The 16,441-nt window shown below is 42.6% G+C and overlaps 1 protein-coding gene across 7 annotated transcripts in view; it reads right to left on the bottom strand.

Annotated features, from left to right (window-relative positions):
• Nucleotides 1-11,419, bottom strand: part of TMEM170B (transmembrane protein 170B) — an 85,305-nt gene extending 73,886 nt beyond the window's left edge. For 2 of the 7 annotated variants that reach the window (XM_017808528.1, XM_017808527.1), the window contains exon 1: nt 4,539-4,613. In XM_017808528.1, coding sequence (XP_017664017.1) covers nt 4,539-4,569 — 31 coding nt within the window. In that variant the 5' untranslated portion in view covers nt 4,570-4,613. Of the gene's footprint in view, nt 1-4,538; nt 4,614-8,605; nt 8,753-9,110; nt 9,256-9,982; nt 10,545-10,887; nt 11,070-11,261 lie in introns of those variants that run through there. The other 5 variants (XR_001873787.1, XR_001873788.1, XR_001873789.1 and 2 more) reach the window with 5 other exon arrangements.
• Nucleotides 11,420-16,441: the final 5,022 nt, after the last annotated feature.

Genomic DNA, 16,441 nt, shown 5'->3' with positions numbered 1-16,441 from the left:
CTATTATGCTGTCTGGTGCTTACTGCCAGCACTGGCTTTGCAGTGGAACAAGGCTGTCTCAAAATGTTTTGCTCAGCTAAATCTCATGGACCTTGGCCTTTAGAGTCTGTGTGTTTGTGTATGCAGAAAGGACCCAAATGTTGCATTTGAATTAATACGAGCCTTCATGAAGATTCAGTAAGCTTTGTTCCTTTCTAAACTGAACAATTCACTGAATACTAGACTTCAGAAAATAAACCTCACAACCCTTGGAGTAAGATCTCTGGCCTGCAATGAGTATTTAACCACCACATAAGCAGAGTCAGTCTTTACCTTCATAATTATACATGTAATTACTCTGAGCCTGGAAGAGCAGTAACAAAAAGAATACCTCTTCAGTATATGCTCTAGTTAACTGCTTAGGATGTTCTCTAGGGAAGTGAGAGTCACAAATTAAAATGTACTTGAGGAATAAAGAATTATGAATGTTTTTATATCCCCTTTCAAAAATGAGTGGCTAAAAAGCAGCCACCATCATTTCATGCAGAGCTGTGATATAATTGCTAGAGGTCTAGAGTTATGTTTCCAGGTCCGCTAGGACAGCATGAAGATTTTGGGGATCTGTTTTTAGACAGAAGCATCTCAAACTGATATTAAATAGCTGAATCCTGTTGGAAAAGAGCCCTTTGCCTACCACCTTAGTCACAACTGTTTCCCCCAGGCAAGGCAGATGCTGCTGAAGTAGGGCCTGAATAAAATCCAAAACATTTTCATTTCCTTGATTTGATTTTTAAAACACAAAAACAGAGAGAACCTTTACTGCATTCATTACAGTTTGGGATTGCTTTTAAACAGCTCTGCATTCAGCAGCATTCCATGCTCCATTTAGCAAACTTCTGTTTTTCATTTTTGCAGACCAGCAATTGCTGAATTGCCAAAAAACGCATTTTACTCTAATGGGCAACTCTAAGACAGAGGCTGTGCTGTGCCCACCTGGGTTGCTAGTGAGCAGCAAGAGGGTGCCAAGGGCATGACAGAAGCAGTAATTTGCTGGCAGAAATGTAAACACAGCAGGAGAGATTGGGCTACTTGTAATATAAAAATAAAAAAGTACAAGAGCTTTTGATACTACACTTAAGGAAAAAAGTAATAGTGGGAGCTGACAGGGAACAGACTGTCTGCCCAAACACTTTAGCAGCATTGAAGGAGAAGAAAACCAGAAACTGGAAAAACATCCAGCCTATATCTGACATGGCTAATGACAACTATTCATCTGGGTTCTCACTCTCTTTGCCACCACCTCAGGATCTTCTCTGTGAAACTTTGGTGGCATATCACAGCTGCTAGTACAGCACAAGGATGTGGGGCTGACAGGACCACAGCATCTTCCTCCAGGGACTGTGAATTAATGTGCCAGCTCCCTGCAGCAACCATTGCTCAGGCCTGAGGCTGTAAGCATGCAGTTACTCACTTGCTTTTATTTTGAGACCAAAGACCACTGTCTCGAGAGCTCGATCTGTCCTTGGCAGGGGTTATCTTGGTGTTTGCTGTTGATGGAGACTTGGGGAAAGAAGACAGAGGTGGAAGTGGGGCTTCAGAACTCAAAAATGATTTGAAAAAAAACCCCAAACAAACAACTTGCTCCATGTAAGTTCAGCTATTTGTCAATCTACATAAATGTAAACAAAAAAATTGAAATAATTTACAAAAAAGTATAGCGCACTCATTTGCTATTACAAAAATCAAGTATTTTAGACATCACTGTATAAAAATAGCCCATGACATCAGCTCTGTTTTTCATCAGCTCCAGAAAAAGCTGTGGGCTACAAGGGATGCGTGTGGAGTTGGAGGCATTTCTAGGTTGCGGATCAAGGACTGTTGGGAATAAAATCAAGTACTAAGTCTGTCTCATTCATTCAGGGAACAAAATTTACTACAGGGGGAGGAAGCAAACAGAAGCAGCTAATTTCTCTCACAGCGCCATGCTTTAGACACTTTCCCTGCTTCGCCAAACAGGGAGGCTCTGCCTCTGTAAGAGCCAATTCATGTTTTCTCTCAGATGACCTTTAAGAGAGCCCAGAAAGACTAAACAAGGCTGGAAGAATTCAGACTGAGGCTAAACAGTAAAAACTTTCCAAATAGCCTCAAGAGCCACATAGTGCCAGCAGCCCCACTGACAGCAGTGTTTGCTGCAAATATCCTGTGCCAGCTTTTGTATCTCCTCCTCCTCCTTACCTTCTCCTCTCCCACAGAACCAAACTGTGTGTGACCTTTTGGGGGCTATTTTATGTCATGTTCCTGAGCCTTAAGAGATTCAGATTTTCAAGTCTTTATCTACATCTGCGGCAACTGGGGACTTGGACAACAAATTCTGAAGCCATGAAATAACCAGACTGAATAAAACTTATGGCTATGTCTTCTTTTTAAAAAAAGTACCAACTCATTACATTACAAGATTTGTAATGTAAATGATAGCACATAGCACAAGCCTGTTTCATTAGTGAGAAAACAACAACAGTAAGGAAAAGACATGTTGTGAAATCACTAATCGCCCATTAAGGGACAGCTGTGTGTTTTCATGGAAGATATCACTCTGGGTACCAGTTGAGATCACAGTGTGTTCACATACAAGAATTGAAATCAATTTAAGAGAAAGCATGAGCAGGTTGTAACCGCATCTATTCCCTGCAAGAGGTTTCAAAATAATGAGACATATTCTGAAAATTCCAATTTTTTTTCAGAATATGGCTTAGAAATCTTATTCAAAGAGGAGTTGCTAAAGGAAAGAGCTGTCATAGTTTGCATATTATTTTATCAAGGAAGTAACCACAAACAAAATGCTCTCAGTATCCTTGTATTACAGTTACCTTTTGCAAGTAGTGCTTAGCTCATGAGTTTATGTGCCAATAAACTCTATCTGCATGGAGAGTACTTCTGCGTGTTCACCAGATAACAGCTCCTCTTTGTCCTCCGGTGTTATCAAGCCAGAAATCCCACCACTGCCTGCTCAGCCAGCCCTGAGTCACACACTGGCAGAGTCCAGGCGTGGGAAGGTGGAGCTCTCGCCCCACAGTTCCAAGCTAGTAGGTTGTGCTCAAGGCTGGGCTTTTGCTTCAGTTTACCATATATTAATTTCCACACACCAGTTTAAGACTGTGTGGTGCGTGACTCAGTCGTATGAACAGATAAGTGGTGTCAAGTGTAGCAAACAGCCTCAGAACAGCTTATTTAGTAAACCAGTCAGCAAATACCTACAAATAAGGGAAGAGCCTAAAGAAGTCTGGAATTCTTTGTGAATGAATCACAAACACTAAAACCTGCCCAAATTTAGCACGTAGTATTTTCCAAGCTGAAGTAATGTACCAAAGTGAAATATTCAAAGTTTGCAAGGGCAACTCATCCCCAGCTCTTTTTCACAGATAGATGTCAAAGCCCTTTGCCAAATAGGTCAATATCTTTACACTCCCTTTACACTCACCTTTTTAAGCAGGGTGACAGAGGCTGGCCTGAGGAGGGTCAGCCTCCAAGGAAGAAGTGCAGCCAAGGGCAGAACAAAAATCCCTTTTGTCACCCACCAGTGACCTTCCAGTCTAAAAATCCAGATACTCCCTTGTGTTTTGGGGTGGGGAAGGAAGCCTGTTGTTTCAACTTTGGATTTGTGCTTTGAATTTAATATGCTTTGAACCTAATAAGTCTAATTATTCATTTTTGCCCCTTATCAAATATATATTTAAAAAAACTTTCATAAGAGAATCTCTTTGTTTAAACCAAAAGCAATCACTCCTGCTGTAATTACTCCTTAGGTCCATCAGGCAGGGAGCCAGCACTTAATATGTAAATGGCCCCATCCTACCTGCTATCAGAATTTTAAGTAAAATTCATATGATCCTACTGCTGAACACTACAACAGAATTGTCATAGGACACAGGGGCCTTGCAGAGGCTGGAGGAGACACTGGAAGAGACCATTTGTTTGCATTCCCCAGTGAAAGGCTGGTTTGTGAGCTTATGGGCCAATGGTGCACAACAACATACAGCAGAGCTATAGGGGAGAAGGCACAAACTGTGTTAGAGCAAATGGTCACAACCTTGGCTTCAAAGAATACCCCACACTCTGCATCATAGTTTACTCCTCTTCTCCTACCCGGACCTCTTCTCTGGGGCAGACTCTTCCAAGACCATTGTCACTAAGGAAAATGGAGGAAAATGCTATCAGTCAAAACGTTTGAGAGGTGAAGAGGTGAAGGATGAGTCTACTGTGTTTGTCCTCCTCAACTGCTGAAAGCAGGAACACAGAATAACTAAAGAAACTCCATGAGAACTGCCAGTAGAACGTTTAAATGTGACTGTTTTGTTTCATGGAGTCCTTCTTACAGAAGCTCTTGGTGGTGAGGGTGGAGGATTGCAGTACGCAAGCAAGATGCTCCATTTCTCCATGTTCCTTTTAAATAAGTTTTTCCCAGGAGTTTTACTGGTACTGCAACAGATGTTATTTCATGTGATGCCCAGAGTTGCCTAATTTAGTTTACTGTTTCCATCCCTTCCAGTCCAGATTCTTACCCCAAGTTTTTGATGGAAAATTGAAGTCCATTTAGAGGAAGACTGAAAAAAAACATCAAAAAGATACTTGTTCCTCTACACCATGCTCATGTGAACAGCACCACAGGTTGCTTACACTGTGAAAACATGTTTTTCTACAACATCAAGTCCATCTTCCTTGCAAGCAACGGAGGGATGGAAGGCTCTTGTGTACTCTGTATGTTTTATGCACCCAGAATTAGCCAAGAACTGCCTGAAAAATAACCAGTAAAATCTTTCTTCTTCAACCAGCTTCAAAGAGGTTTAGCATATTTGTGCAGTATACAAATGAGAGGTCTTTTACACACAATTTAATATACAAAGCAGGAGAAATACAGGTTTCATACAGTGACAGTCATATTTACACTCTTAGAAAGGCTGGCTATTCTGCCAGGGAAAGTTGTCAGCTGCAGAAAAAAGGACAACACTTCCTCATCTAAAAGACAATGAACAACTGTGGGGTTTTTTACTTCTGGCCATTATCAGTTTTCTCAGCTGTATTTATCTAAACTCTGCCATCAGAGGCTTATAATGCATAGTAGCACACCAATATAAGTAGATGCAAGAGTCACACCTTAGACAATGCAGAGTTCAAGGATTTCATCCTTTCAACCTTCATCCTTTTTTTTTTTTTTTTGATAGTTATGATGAACTAGACCAGTCAGAAGTAGAAACTTTAACCTTCCATTAGTAATGGAAAATCACCAGCATGGTAATCCATATGCTAACAACTGTCAGGTTTTGGGGTAAGACCATATCAAAAGAGGGCAAAACAATCCAGGGAAGAGCCACTGCTGTTTTTCTCTAATGCTTTCACTCTTCTCTCCAATGCTGTAAGAGGGAATCTCTGAGCTTACAAACTCACTTGCCCTGTGCCTGGCTCCCTTCCAGATGGGGAAGCACATGAATACAGCAGCTGGAGACATGAGAAGACTCTGGACAAAGAAAAGAGGTTAAATAGAAAATGTTTAAACTCCTTTTTTACAGCTTGAAGAAATCTCTTGCTAAGGGCCTGAAGCCAGAGACTGCAGAACTTTTAAGGGCCCCTTTTGTATCATTCTCAGCCCAGAATATTTATCCGCTGTCTTTTTCACAGAACACAGGAGGAGGAGGATTCTGCTGCTAGAACAAGGAACCTTACCACTCCACTAATTTCCAAAGGTTCTGCTGTGATTAGGACAAACTCTTCCTTTAGGGCAGGGCAGTGTTGTTCTCAATACCACCTGCAGACAACACACAAAGCTGCCTCCCTGCTGTGTCTGCTTGGCATTGCTGCTCCCTGCACTAGTTCCTGCACCTTCAAGGGCAGCTGCTAGCCTCTGGAAACCACCTTTCTCTTTGAAAATCATGGACATCATCATCATCTGGTTGTTTAGAAAAGGTGCACTAACTGTTTCCCTGGAAAGTCCAAAAGTTCCTTATTGCTCTCCGATAAGTGTCTGACAATTATTAATAAGCGTCTTGCAACAACCCAGGGAAAGGATGTAGCACTTCCCTGTCCTCAAGGGCTTAGAAGGACAGGCATGCCTAGACCAATGCTCCATTAAGCAAATGCTGAGTATCCAGCCCTTGTTGGAGGGTCTAAAGACATGTGTTTCTGACAGGGTTTTCCCTGCCTCTCCACAAGCTAGGTGGGGGCCGTTTTGAAGCAGGCAAACATGCAACTGTGGCTTTGAGGTGTTTCTGAAGACCCCTTCCCAGTGCCACTCAAGAAAGTGCTTTGAAAATCTAGAGTTAAGCTATGGGATGCACTGTTTGGTGCAGCACATGAGGACACACCTAGGAGCTTAGCCTACTTTATTTCTCTGTCATATTGCAAAGAATATAGGATCCCTCTGTTTTTTCAAACCTCACACCTTCTACAGCCCCAGTTTGCCCTCCATGACTACTCAACTCAGGAGAGCAGCAGGGCAGGTCGGGTTCAGCAGCTCTCCCGCAAGCTGTGGGAACAGGGAACAACGCAGGGGTTTAGACCTATGTCAGAGCTTTTGACCACAGAAGTCCTCCAAGCCCTCAACCAACACATAAACAGCTAACAACAATAAAAAAACCATCCTTAAGCACATTGAAGCAAAATAAAAAGGATAATATGTAAGCTAGTGTCAAGCTATCCAAAGTGGAGAGTAAAACAAATGGATTGGCTCTTGGGGGTTTGTCCCATGTGTAGTCAGAAGAACTGATATCCTATTCTATTATGTTGTGAACATGTTGAATCTAAAAAAACAATAAATGTTATCAGAAAATTCTTCATCTCCCTGTGTAAGGGCTGATAAGAAATACTGTGTGATATTTGCTATCACTGCTTTTGTACAAGTCTTTTAGCAAAGACAATAACAGGAGGAGGAAGTCAAAATCCAGTCCATTTTGTTTAGATTAAACTTAATAATCACAGTCCACTTTGTTTAGATATGACTTAATAATTGCTACAATTTCATGCAATGAAGTCCACAAATTCATTCTCTCACCAGGTTTGTAGATCGTCTGTAAACAGCTGAAAAGAATAATAAATCTGAGTTCTTAATTCAGAAAGATTTCCCTAAAAATGTCTCACAGGAATTCTCGAGCTATATATTCTTTGTGATCACATTGCTGTGAGTAGTCAGTATTCAAAGTACAAGGCAGACTGCTTAAATCTGAATGGCCTGATGAATCACATGAAATTATTTCTGAAAAAACTTTGTTTATACATCTCAGCTGCACATCACAAAGGAAAGCCACATTACGAATAGAAGGTCATAACAGTTATATAAAAATTACAAAGATAAAAAATAATAAAATAGTCACAGAACACTTTTCAGTAAAAAAAAAATACTGCTAAGTTGACTGATTATAGACATCAAATCAATATATGCTACAATAGAAACCAGTATCAATGGACTACCTTCTAAAACAGTCTTGTATGTATGACCAGTCCCAGCAACTAATGTATTTTCCAGTACTTAAGACACACTAGTGTAGGAGACGTCTCTTCTCAGAAAGGGAAATGAGAGAAACTTGGTACCAGCTGCATTCCCTGCTGCCGGGGGTCAGACAGCTCTGGCTGCTGCATCTAATATTGTTTCTCTGTTCTGGCAGGGCCAGGCACGGTGGTGACAGCAGACCATGAAGCAGGAGTAGAAGAAGGTCTATAAAACACATTTGAATCCGAAGTTCCTCTTGCCCTTTCAATTTCAGGAAGGAAAAAATTTGTCAATAAATCTGTACCTTTGAAGGCATTTTATTGCATGCCTAAATGCAAGTCTGTGCTAATAGGACATTATTTGGCTTACAAAGCTGAGGACTTGCAAGTTAAGAAATGCCAGTAGGAGGACTGCCTTTGCAATCTGACACATCTCCTCTTACGTATGCAGCCATGTACACATCTCAGTATGAGGCTGCTCACAGCTCTAATTCTCCAAGGCTTATCGGAGATACAGGATATCTCGCATGTTGCCTCTGTCCTTCAACATACAAGGCCAGCAGTGGGAACCACACTTTCCTAAATGATGGCAAAGGCATGGAGTAAGTCCTAGCCAAGATAAAGCTCATAGGTAGATGGAATAATTTTCATTAGCTCAATTAGGATAGTTAGAAAAAGGAAAAAAACTTACAGGCAGACAAGTGCTTTTATGGGTCAGAAACAGAAATAGCAAATTCCCAAATAAAGCTGCAGGCATTTGCTCTGTAAAAAAACCCCAAACAACCAAAAAAACCCTCTTCAACTCTGGGATCTGAGCTCCATGGAGACAATGACTTCTCAGCAGATGATGCAAATCTCTGTAGATGGTTGCTTGCCTGTTGCAGAGGTAGAGACCTACTTTCCCCCAAGCTATGCTACATGTCTTGGAGGGGCCCTTCCTCCATGGCAACCACTGACTGTATCTGCAGGGGTAGAGCAGGCTCCCCAGCTACTCTGTGTGGATGAATACTTATGGCATGAGCACAGGGCAGGAATTAGCCCCTCTGCACCCATGACAAGCCAAGGTAGCTCCAACAACCAGCACAAAACCAGCAACCCCCACATGGCAGATTATATCCACCCAGGTTTGGGTCTCGAGGTCCCTCCCTACCTAAATCACCTGCAGCCAGCCTGAGGCATCACTGTGCTCCAGCTGCCCATCAGCATTTTGGCACTTGCCTTCGCAGATCTGTCTTCCAAGAAAACTTATTTTTCTTGTGTGTTTCTTCATGATGTTGGCTGAAAGGTCTAAGGATTGCTGCATTAAGGAAAGAAAACAACAGATAAGTGGAATGGATAAATAGGAACATTAAGAAAGCAGCAGGTCAGGTACACCAAGATTCCAAGTGCCTGTTAGCAATTTGGGCTGCCTCTTTCATTTAGCAAAGCAGGCACCGAGAGCTGGAGATGGTAGGTGAATTATCAGGTATTTACTGGACGGTAAGGGGAGGGCAGTGGCTGGCTTGCCTTTCTGATATTTTTCCTGAAGTTGAAATATCCAAATAGTAATTCTTTTCTCCTTATCTATTCCTTACAACTTCTTATAAGTATGTATGCTTGCAAGTCACCTCAGGTAAGCTTTGTCAGAATAACAACAGATAGATCATTCTACATACCCAGGTTTTGGCTTTTCCAAATTCCCCTGAATGCTGAAAGCTCTTAAGGTGACATGTTTTTCTCTGTGTGATTCTCCTGGTATGGCTTTGTGGTGGCCTGATGTCATACCTAACCACAAAAGACCATGATCTAACATACCATAACTGTTAAAAAAATACAGTGTCTGACACACTGGTTTCTTAAGCTCACAGGGAAAATATTTATGCCATAAAACTTCTTAGCTTTTCAAAAAGAAGGGCCCTGAAAGATGACATTTATAATACCATATGGTATATTTGGGGAGTAGGAACATTATATGGGTGAGTTTGCTTTTTTTTATTATTATTATTATTATTATTATTATTTTGAGTAAACAGAATACTTGGTACTTCTGTAGAATATGGAAAACATTCTACAGACATGAAAGAATGTTCCTTTTAATGTCCAGGTCTCTTTCATACCACAGGGTCAGTTCAGCAGTTTGGCATTGCTGGAGAAGTATAAAGCAGCCTCTGGGTGAGAATCTGGTTCAGGCAGCAGGGAACTGCAATTTAAAAAGTCATTCATTTGCAGGCTTGAATTGAAGAAAAGACTTGTAGGAAAGAATATGCAATTCATCTTTTGCAAAATGCTGTTGGTGAGGGTAAGGCAGTAGAAGGCATTTTCAGGACATTGTGTATAGGCAGAAGACTGTGAAGTGACAAAAGTATAAAAAAAAAGACAAACCTTTCAAGACACAGACTTCAGCAGTGCCACTAATCGCTGTTTTGTTTCCAGCAACTGAGATTCTGTGTCTTTTTACAAACACACCATTTGTGTTTTGAGCTAAATGGATTTATCTTGAAATTCGGCCCTTTTTCTGAAGGCTTGTGGCCTGTAAAGCTTTCCACCTTTTTATTTTTAATTTCTTTTTCCCCCTTTGCTCAGCTATGGCTTCATTCCCACAGTTAACTAAGCTGGAAGCTTCCAGCTTGGAAGCTGGCAGCCTCCAAGAGGCAGGGTAAGGGCTGGAATTTCCTAGGTCACAAGTAGGACCCCAGCCTTCTCTGAGGCATGGGGCATTCCCTCCAAGCAGGAAAGATACTTACAGCTGCTTTCTGATCTTCAAGACAAGTTTAATGATGTCACTGTCTAAATTAATTAATTCTGTAGACCAAGAAATGCAATCACTGCTACCACTGGTGATTTTCAGTGCATGCATTTCTATTTCCCCCTCCTCACAGCAAGGCGAGGAAAGTGTGCTGTTCATTTCTCTCCTCAGTGACATCTCACAGACTTTAGCTTCATGATGGTCCTGCAGCTGGTTGTGGCATCTCAATGATCCCAAATCAGAGCTGAAGGCATGGAGGCAGTGGAGGTTTCTGGTTGGAGCTCAGGCTTGGCCAGATCTCCCCAGGGTGCAGGCATTCCAGGTGACCCCTCACTCTGGTCTGACCTTGGGCTTCACACCTGGGCTGACGCAAACATAAATTTGGACCAGAGCTGAATGTTTTGGGGCAGCTCCAGTGCCCCCAGGGGGCACTGAGCTCTGCCTCAGATCTGGTAGGCAGAGCCTGGGGCTGCAAAAGCTGGGAAATCAAGCTAAAAATAGGTGTTTCAGTACAAGTCTGTTTTTCAGCTCTGTTTTGCTGCCTTAAATGCTAGAAATGTGGGCAAGTGGTTTTTGGTACCAAGACCCGCCTTTTCATTTTAAAAGAATGTCCCCACCAACCACATCCCCATGTAAGGAAAAAGCAGCAACTTACTGGTAAAGCTGTTAAGTGGGAAGGCAGAATTACATTCTCTGTTAAACCTTACCGTCATTTAAGTGAAGCTTCAATGGTTTCAACAGCTCCTCACCGGGCGCGCCGTGTGCACAGAGTGCTGCACAAAACCCTCTTGCTCCTCTGAGGGCTGCCAAGAAACAGGAGGCTTGCCAGGCTGCCAGGCAAAGTCTCTACTCCCTGCTGCATCATGGTTGTTTAGGTCTGTGTGTTTACCTAGATCAGAGAAAGCATGGGCTGAAATACTTCTTCATTAAGGCTGCAGCTGGGGTCTTGCATTCCAATTTATTGAATAGTCTGGCATAACTGACATTTTGCATTTATTATTTTTGGACTGAAGGAGAAATGTCCCCCGATAAAATAAATGCATGGAGAGCATTATAGAAAGAGGTGAAAAGTTTCTCTTACCTTGTACAGAAAGTGTGCCACACGCAGCTCAATATGTCAGCCAAGGGAAGGGACACACTCATAAACTGTTACCGAAACTTAGAGGCTCACAGGAGCGCAAGGCAGTCACTGCTGGGTATTTGGATGAAAAAAATATTGATTATTATCCATACATTATATGTCCTGAAAATAGGAAAAGGGTGGAATTTGTTTTTTTCTGAAATTCTGGTTTTACAAAGGAACAATTTCAAATTCCAATATCTGGGGAAACAATAAACAAAAGGAAAAGTTTGGGAGATATAAAATCTGGACACAGGATGGTATTTTGGAGCACAGATTCATCTACTGTTAAAAACAAAACCAAATGCTGAACTCTGTAACCCAACCACAGTATCCTGCTGATTCAAGAAGCCCCTCCATTCAAAGAATATAAACTCTGCTATGACAGGAGCCGAGAGCTGTCTTTTATGGAAAGCAGGAAACTTTTCTAAAGGGCCAGTTTATGACCTGGTTGGAGAGCTGGAAATAATTAAGTGTTCTTGTCAAAGGTCAAAGTCATAGGGTTAAATTCCTAGGAACTCAAAACAACCCTCGGTGACTGTGCCAAGACTGATCATTTGGCCCTCTTCTGTCCACAATGGGCAGGCAGTGAGCAGCCTGGGACAGCAGTGAGCCATGCTTCAGTTATCTGCCCTTTCCCATTCCAAGTCTGACATTTTTAGATTCATCACACGCTCGTGGTCTAAAAAAGCGTAGCTGAGGTTAAAAAAATAAAAATAAAATCTGGAAATAAGGATTGCAGCCAAATGACCTATTTATAGCAACACCAAATATGAACTAAATGCCTAATGACAAACAAAGATCCTGATTCATATTCTACTTCTGATGTAACCCTGTTCAATTCAAAGAGGTATTAGACTTTACAGGAAGAATCTGCCTCCAGATGAAAAGAGCAGCACTGGTCTGGCCCTTGGGGAGCTGTCATGTTCTGCTGTATACATAAAAACTGCAAACAGTCTATATCTGTAGGGATGTTGGTGCTTAAATTTGAAGCTGTGCCTGGTGTTATTACTGAGCAGTGCTCAAAAATGTAAAGAGGCGGAAGGGGGAATTCACTCATTGGGTGCTTTTTCATCAAATGATGACTTAAGCCTCTCAGAGAAGCAACAGTCTGTCTCCTCTTGTGAGACTTGGCTCGAACACAATGCAACAATGAACAGCATAAGTTTGTCAACATCCCTAACACAAGCTATAAGCATATCCTGGTGAGATGTACGCAGTGTGACTCCTTCCAGTGCATTCACCAGCCTGAAAGCAGAGAGGCAAGTGGGGGGCTGAGGTAGAGAGGACCGATACCTCCTCCACACGCTGCGTGCCGGGGGGAGGCACACACTGCCCTCAGAGTTGCTTTTGCTTTTCATTCAAAGTCGTTTGCCCTGGCCCCTCCAAAAACTACCTGGGTCTTGCTTTGAGCATCTTTCTAAGGCAAAGAATAGCCCCCAAAACACTTGGAGAGTGTTCCTCTGCTCTAATTTCTGGCAAATTTTCTGTTACAAGCCAAGCAGATTTACCCTGCTACACCAAGAGAGCAGAATTGTAGTTTTATCCCAGTGTTTTAAGCTCGAAATCATCTTCATTCTTCCTGGTGCGAGGGATCAGGTCATTCTCTGTTTGTCCAAGTCCCTTTCTTGATTCAAAGCAAACTATCTGGTTTAAAATTTGTCCATAAAATAAAACTATAAGTCTCAGGCTGGATCTGAAATCCAAACTTGGTAGACATCTTGCTTCACCATGGGATGAACTGAGGTCAAATTACAAATATTTATGAGATTTTGGGATATTCCAGGGCCTGGCACAGTGGGAAAAGTCAGTCTCTACTGCAGATGGCCCTTCTGCCTGTGTCTCTGCCAGTTCACAAGCAATCCTGCTCCATCAATTCATACTCATTCATCCTCCTCCTTCCTCCCTGTTCAAATTTCTAAACCTGAAGAGTGACTAAGACCACGTGGTGACCTTCTGCACTGATTCTTCTGTCTTTTGTGAATCTAAATTGATTTTCCTTGCATGGGAACATCCAGGATCTACCCTTTGACCTTCAGCCTGAGGTTGTGTATTAGCAGTAAGAGAGAATGTGAAAGCGGCATTTGACTGTCAGCATTGGCAAGAAATATGAGCCACCCTCTACCAGAAAACAGTCTGTTTCTGTCCAGTGCCTGGAAATATGGGAATTGCCATACTTGCTTAGAAACAAGGGTCAATATCCTGTCTCTGATGCTAGCCAGCACCAGATGCTTGAGAGAAAGGTCTGAGAAGCCTGTAGCTTGCAGATATGGGATAATCCCATTCTTATCTCCCTGCTTTGGAGAACAGTATAGCACTCAGGAGCACAAATACAGACACTGCATGCCTCAGAGAGGTCTCTTTCTGGGAATATTGCAGTATTCTGTGTCACGTCAAGTATTGTTAAATACCCAGTACTACAGCATGCAACAGACCACAGAGAAGGGAATGAATAAGACAAGGGATGACGAAGGTTCAAGAACTGTATTTAGCTCTTGGGTTACTATAATCGGTGTGCAGCCAACAGCTCAACTGAAAACGAACATAAAAACAAACCTGTTCACCAGTCCAGAGCTGGCTGTCCAGACAGGAGCTAAAATACCCTTTTGACAGAAGAACAAATTTACTGAAAGAAATTGCCAACCCTCCACCCGTATTCTATATATGGGCACATTTTATAATCTGGGCATATTCTTGATCATGATTTATGGTCCTTTTTCCATGCTTCTAGGGTCAACTGTTAGGCTTCCTGATTCTTTTAGGCAAGCAGTCAATGATCTTCAGGTCTCTAAGGTGTGTTCAGCTTGTATTAATGCTCCTCCCAGTCCCTACCTACTGGAAGGTAGATGAAGTGGGGCCACACTTAGCTTGGATATGTTTCTACACTGCCCTGAACAGATTACCTTTTCTATTTATGATTTTATAATGTTTTTTCATAACAACACTGATCCACAGGGAGAAAGAGCCTTTCTTTGTGTAAAGCAGAAGCTGGGGATTTGATGTGTGGTTTTTCAGGGATTCTGCAAAGCTACTGGAACAGCCACTGTGGATTTCCTGCCCCGATTATTTCTCTGTTTTGAGTATACCTGCTGTTATGTAAATTAGATGATTATGAAAACACTACACAGCTCAAATGAGAGGGGGAGGAGGAAGTTTGTGTTGACCTGTGAGAGAATTTTGTTATTGATACCGTTGAGGAAAACAGAGATCTCAGCACACTTTGCTTGTTTAATTAGTGTCTGTTTCTAAGACTCAGATGTCCCACAGAACTCTTTCTGTACCAGTAATTAAAACACATAAAATTGTAGAGACTTATAAGATGATAATCCACATTATCTGATACTGCTGCTATTTGATAGCTCTTCAAACAAAGTACAAAGAAACCTTGATCTTCCTAATGGGCTTTACTCACAAAGAGGCCCAACACAAAGGGACATATAACTCTCCCTTCTAAAATCAGTGGGCATAAAAAATAGGATTGCAATTTCTTGGCCAAAAAAAAGTGTTTCCTTGGTATTAGCAGAGTAAGCTATTTTTAGTGTTGTTCTGAAGTCTTTGAGAGGGGCCCCTCTCTGAATCAGTTCAAAACGCAAAGTCCTCCTCCCTAATCTGGAGAATATTGTACTCCCTCTCTCTTGCAATGTAGGTTGTTGAACAGCAAAAGAATAACCTCATGGGCTGGTTTTCCTGGAAAGGTTCCTTAAATAAAAGCTCCCTCTGCCCTCCCTCATCCTTTGCAGACGCAGTTACATCCAGGGTTTACCACCTTCTCTGCAAGCAAAGGAGAGCCCCGCAGGGAGAGCCAGGGCTGAGCTCCAGGGTTAACTCTCTCTCAGGACTGCTGGCTGTGAGTCACACTTCATTCTCAGTCCTCAGCAGGCAAACTTTCTTCTCTCTTTATACTCTTCCTCATCCTTTCTACAAGGGCAGATGATCAGTATACCTGCTTTTTTTCAGGCAGGGCATTGTTCAAGAGAAACAGTACATTCCCTAGATACTGCTAGTGCCATATGGGAAACCACGTGGCCATGTGATGCAAAAGCTGATCTGATATAAATTCATTCTGCTATCTCAAGTTGGTTAAAAATTGTTGATGGATACCCCTTGCCTTGGCAAGATTAACGGCAGAACAGACCTTGCATGTTTTGGCTGAATGAGCAGGGCCTGGCCTACCCATCACATCCAAATGTCACTGTGTGTCATTTTCTGAGGGGGAGCTACCACTTACTGATGAGTGACTGCTCCATATAGTCTTGCAACAACAAGCCATGATGCTGGGTGGTCCAGGGTCCTGGCAGGTTTGGCAGTGCCATCCACCACTGCACCTCTGCACAGCAACTGCAAGAGGGGAACACGATTCCCACTTGTCAGATGTTTGCTGGCCCACCAAGCAGAAAACCTTTCTTTCACACCAAGCTGTGGCTTAGTGTTTCAGCCAACTGTTCCTCATTAGGCAGAGACAGACTCCTTTACATGGGATCCTGAGGACACTGGAACGTTTAACTCCAGGCTGCCCCCCAGGGTGTACTTCGAGTCCGATGTGTATTGCCCTGCAATACCAGTGCTCAATACAAGCCTTAGTTTACAATCAAGAAATCTCTCCTGATGTCTTGGTCCATCTTGCCTTCCCTGGGGAACACAGTCCAGCGCTGGTCCCTCATCCTTCTCTGCTAGAAAGGCCAAGCCTCACTCTTTCAGAGACTGTTTCCTGAGCAGCCCCACAAAGCTGTTTGGCAGCGGCTGCGCTGGAACTGATACCCCTGAGCTTGGTGGGACAGGCCTGGGCTTTCCAAAGAGAGCAACTGCAGGATGTAACAGGAGAAGTTAGGGGACCTCACAGGCTCAGAGCCAGCACAGTGCCAGCTCTGAGGATGCTGTTCCATGAGGTCAATTCCTGTAGCTGTTAAAGAATAAATTGCTATATAAAGTCATGCTGCAGTCAAGCAGAGCTTCAGGAACATGATGGTCACCAGAGAGCTGTTGAGTTCTGGTAGCTACTTGCTTGCTGTTTCAAAACACTGCCAAGGTTTTAAAAGCTTGCAAGGAAAATACATCCCCCCACAAGCCCCTGCTGGGGCTGAGGCTGCATTAGGTCCCTGATCCTCCTGCTGTGCATCCTTCTCTTCCGTTGCCCACTCTTT

The sequence above is a fragment of the Lepidothrix coronata genome, unplaced genomic scaffold (genome assembly GCF_001604755.1).
Source record: "Lepidothrix coronata isolate B3197 unplaced genomic scaffold, Lepidothrix_coronata-1.0 Scaffold23, whole genome shotgun sequence".
In the NCBI taxonomy this organism is placed as follows: domain Eukaryota; kingdom Metazoa; phylum Chordata; class Aves; order Passeriformes; family Pipridae; genus Lepidothrix; species Lepidothrix coronata.
The sequence above is the reverse complement of the archived record's forward strand: the minus strand, read 5'-3'. Positions and strand labels throughout refer to the sequence as shown.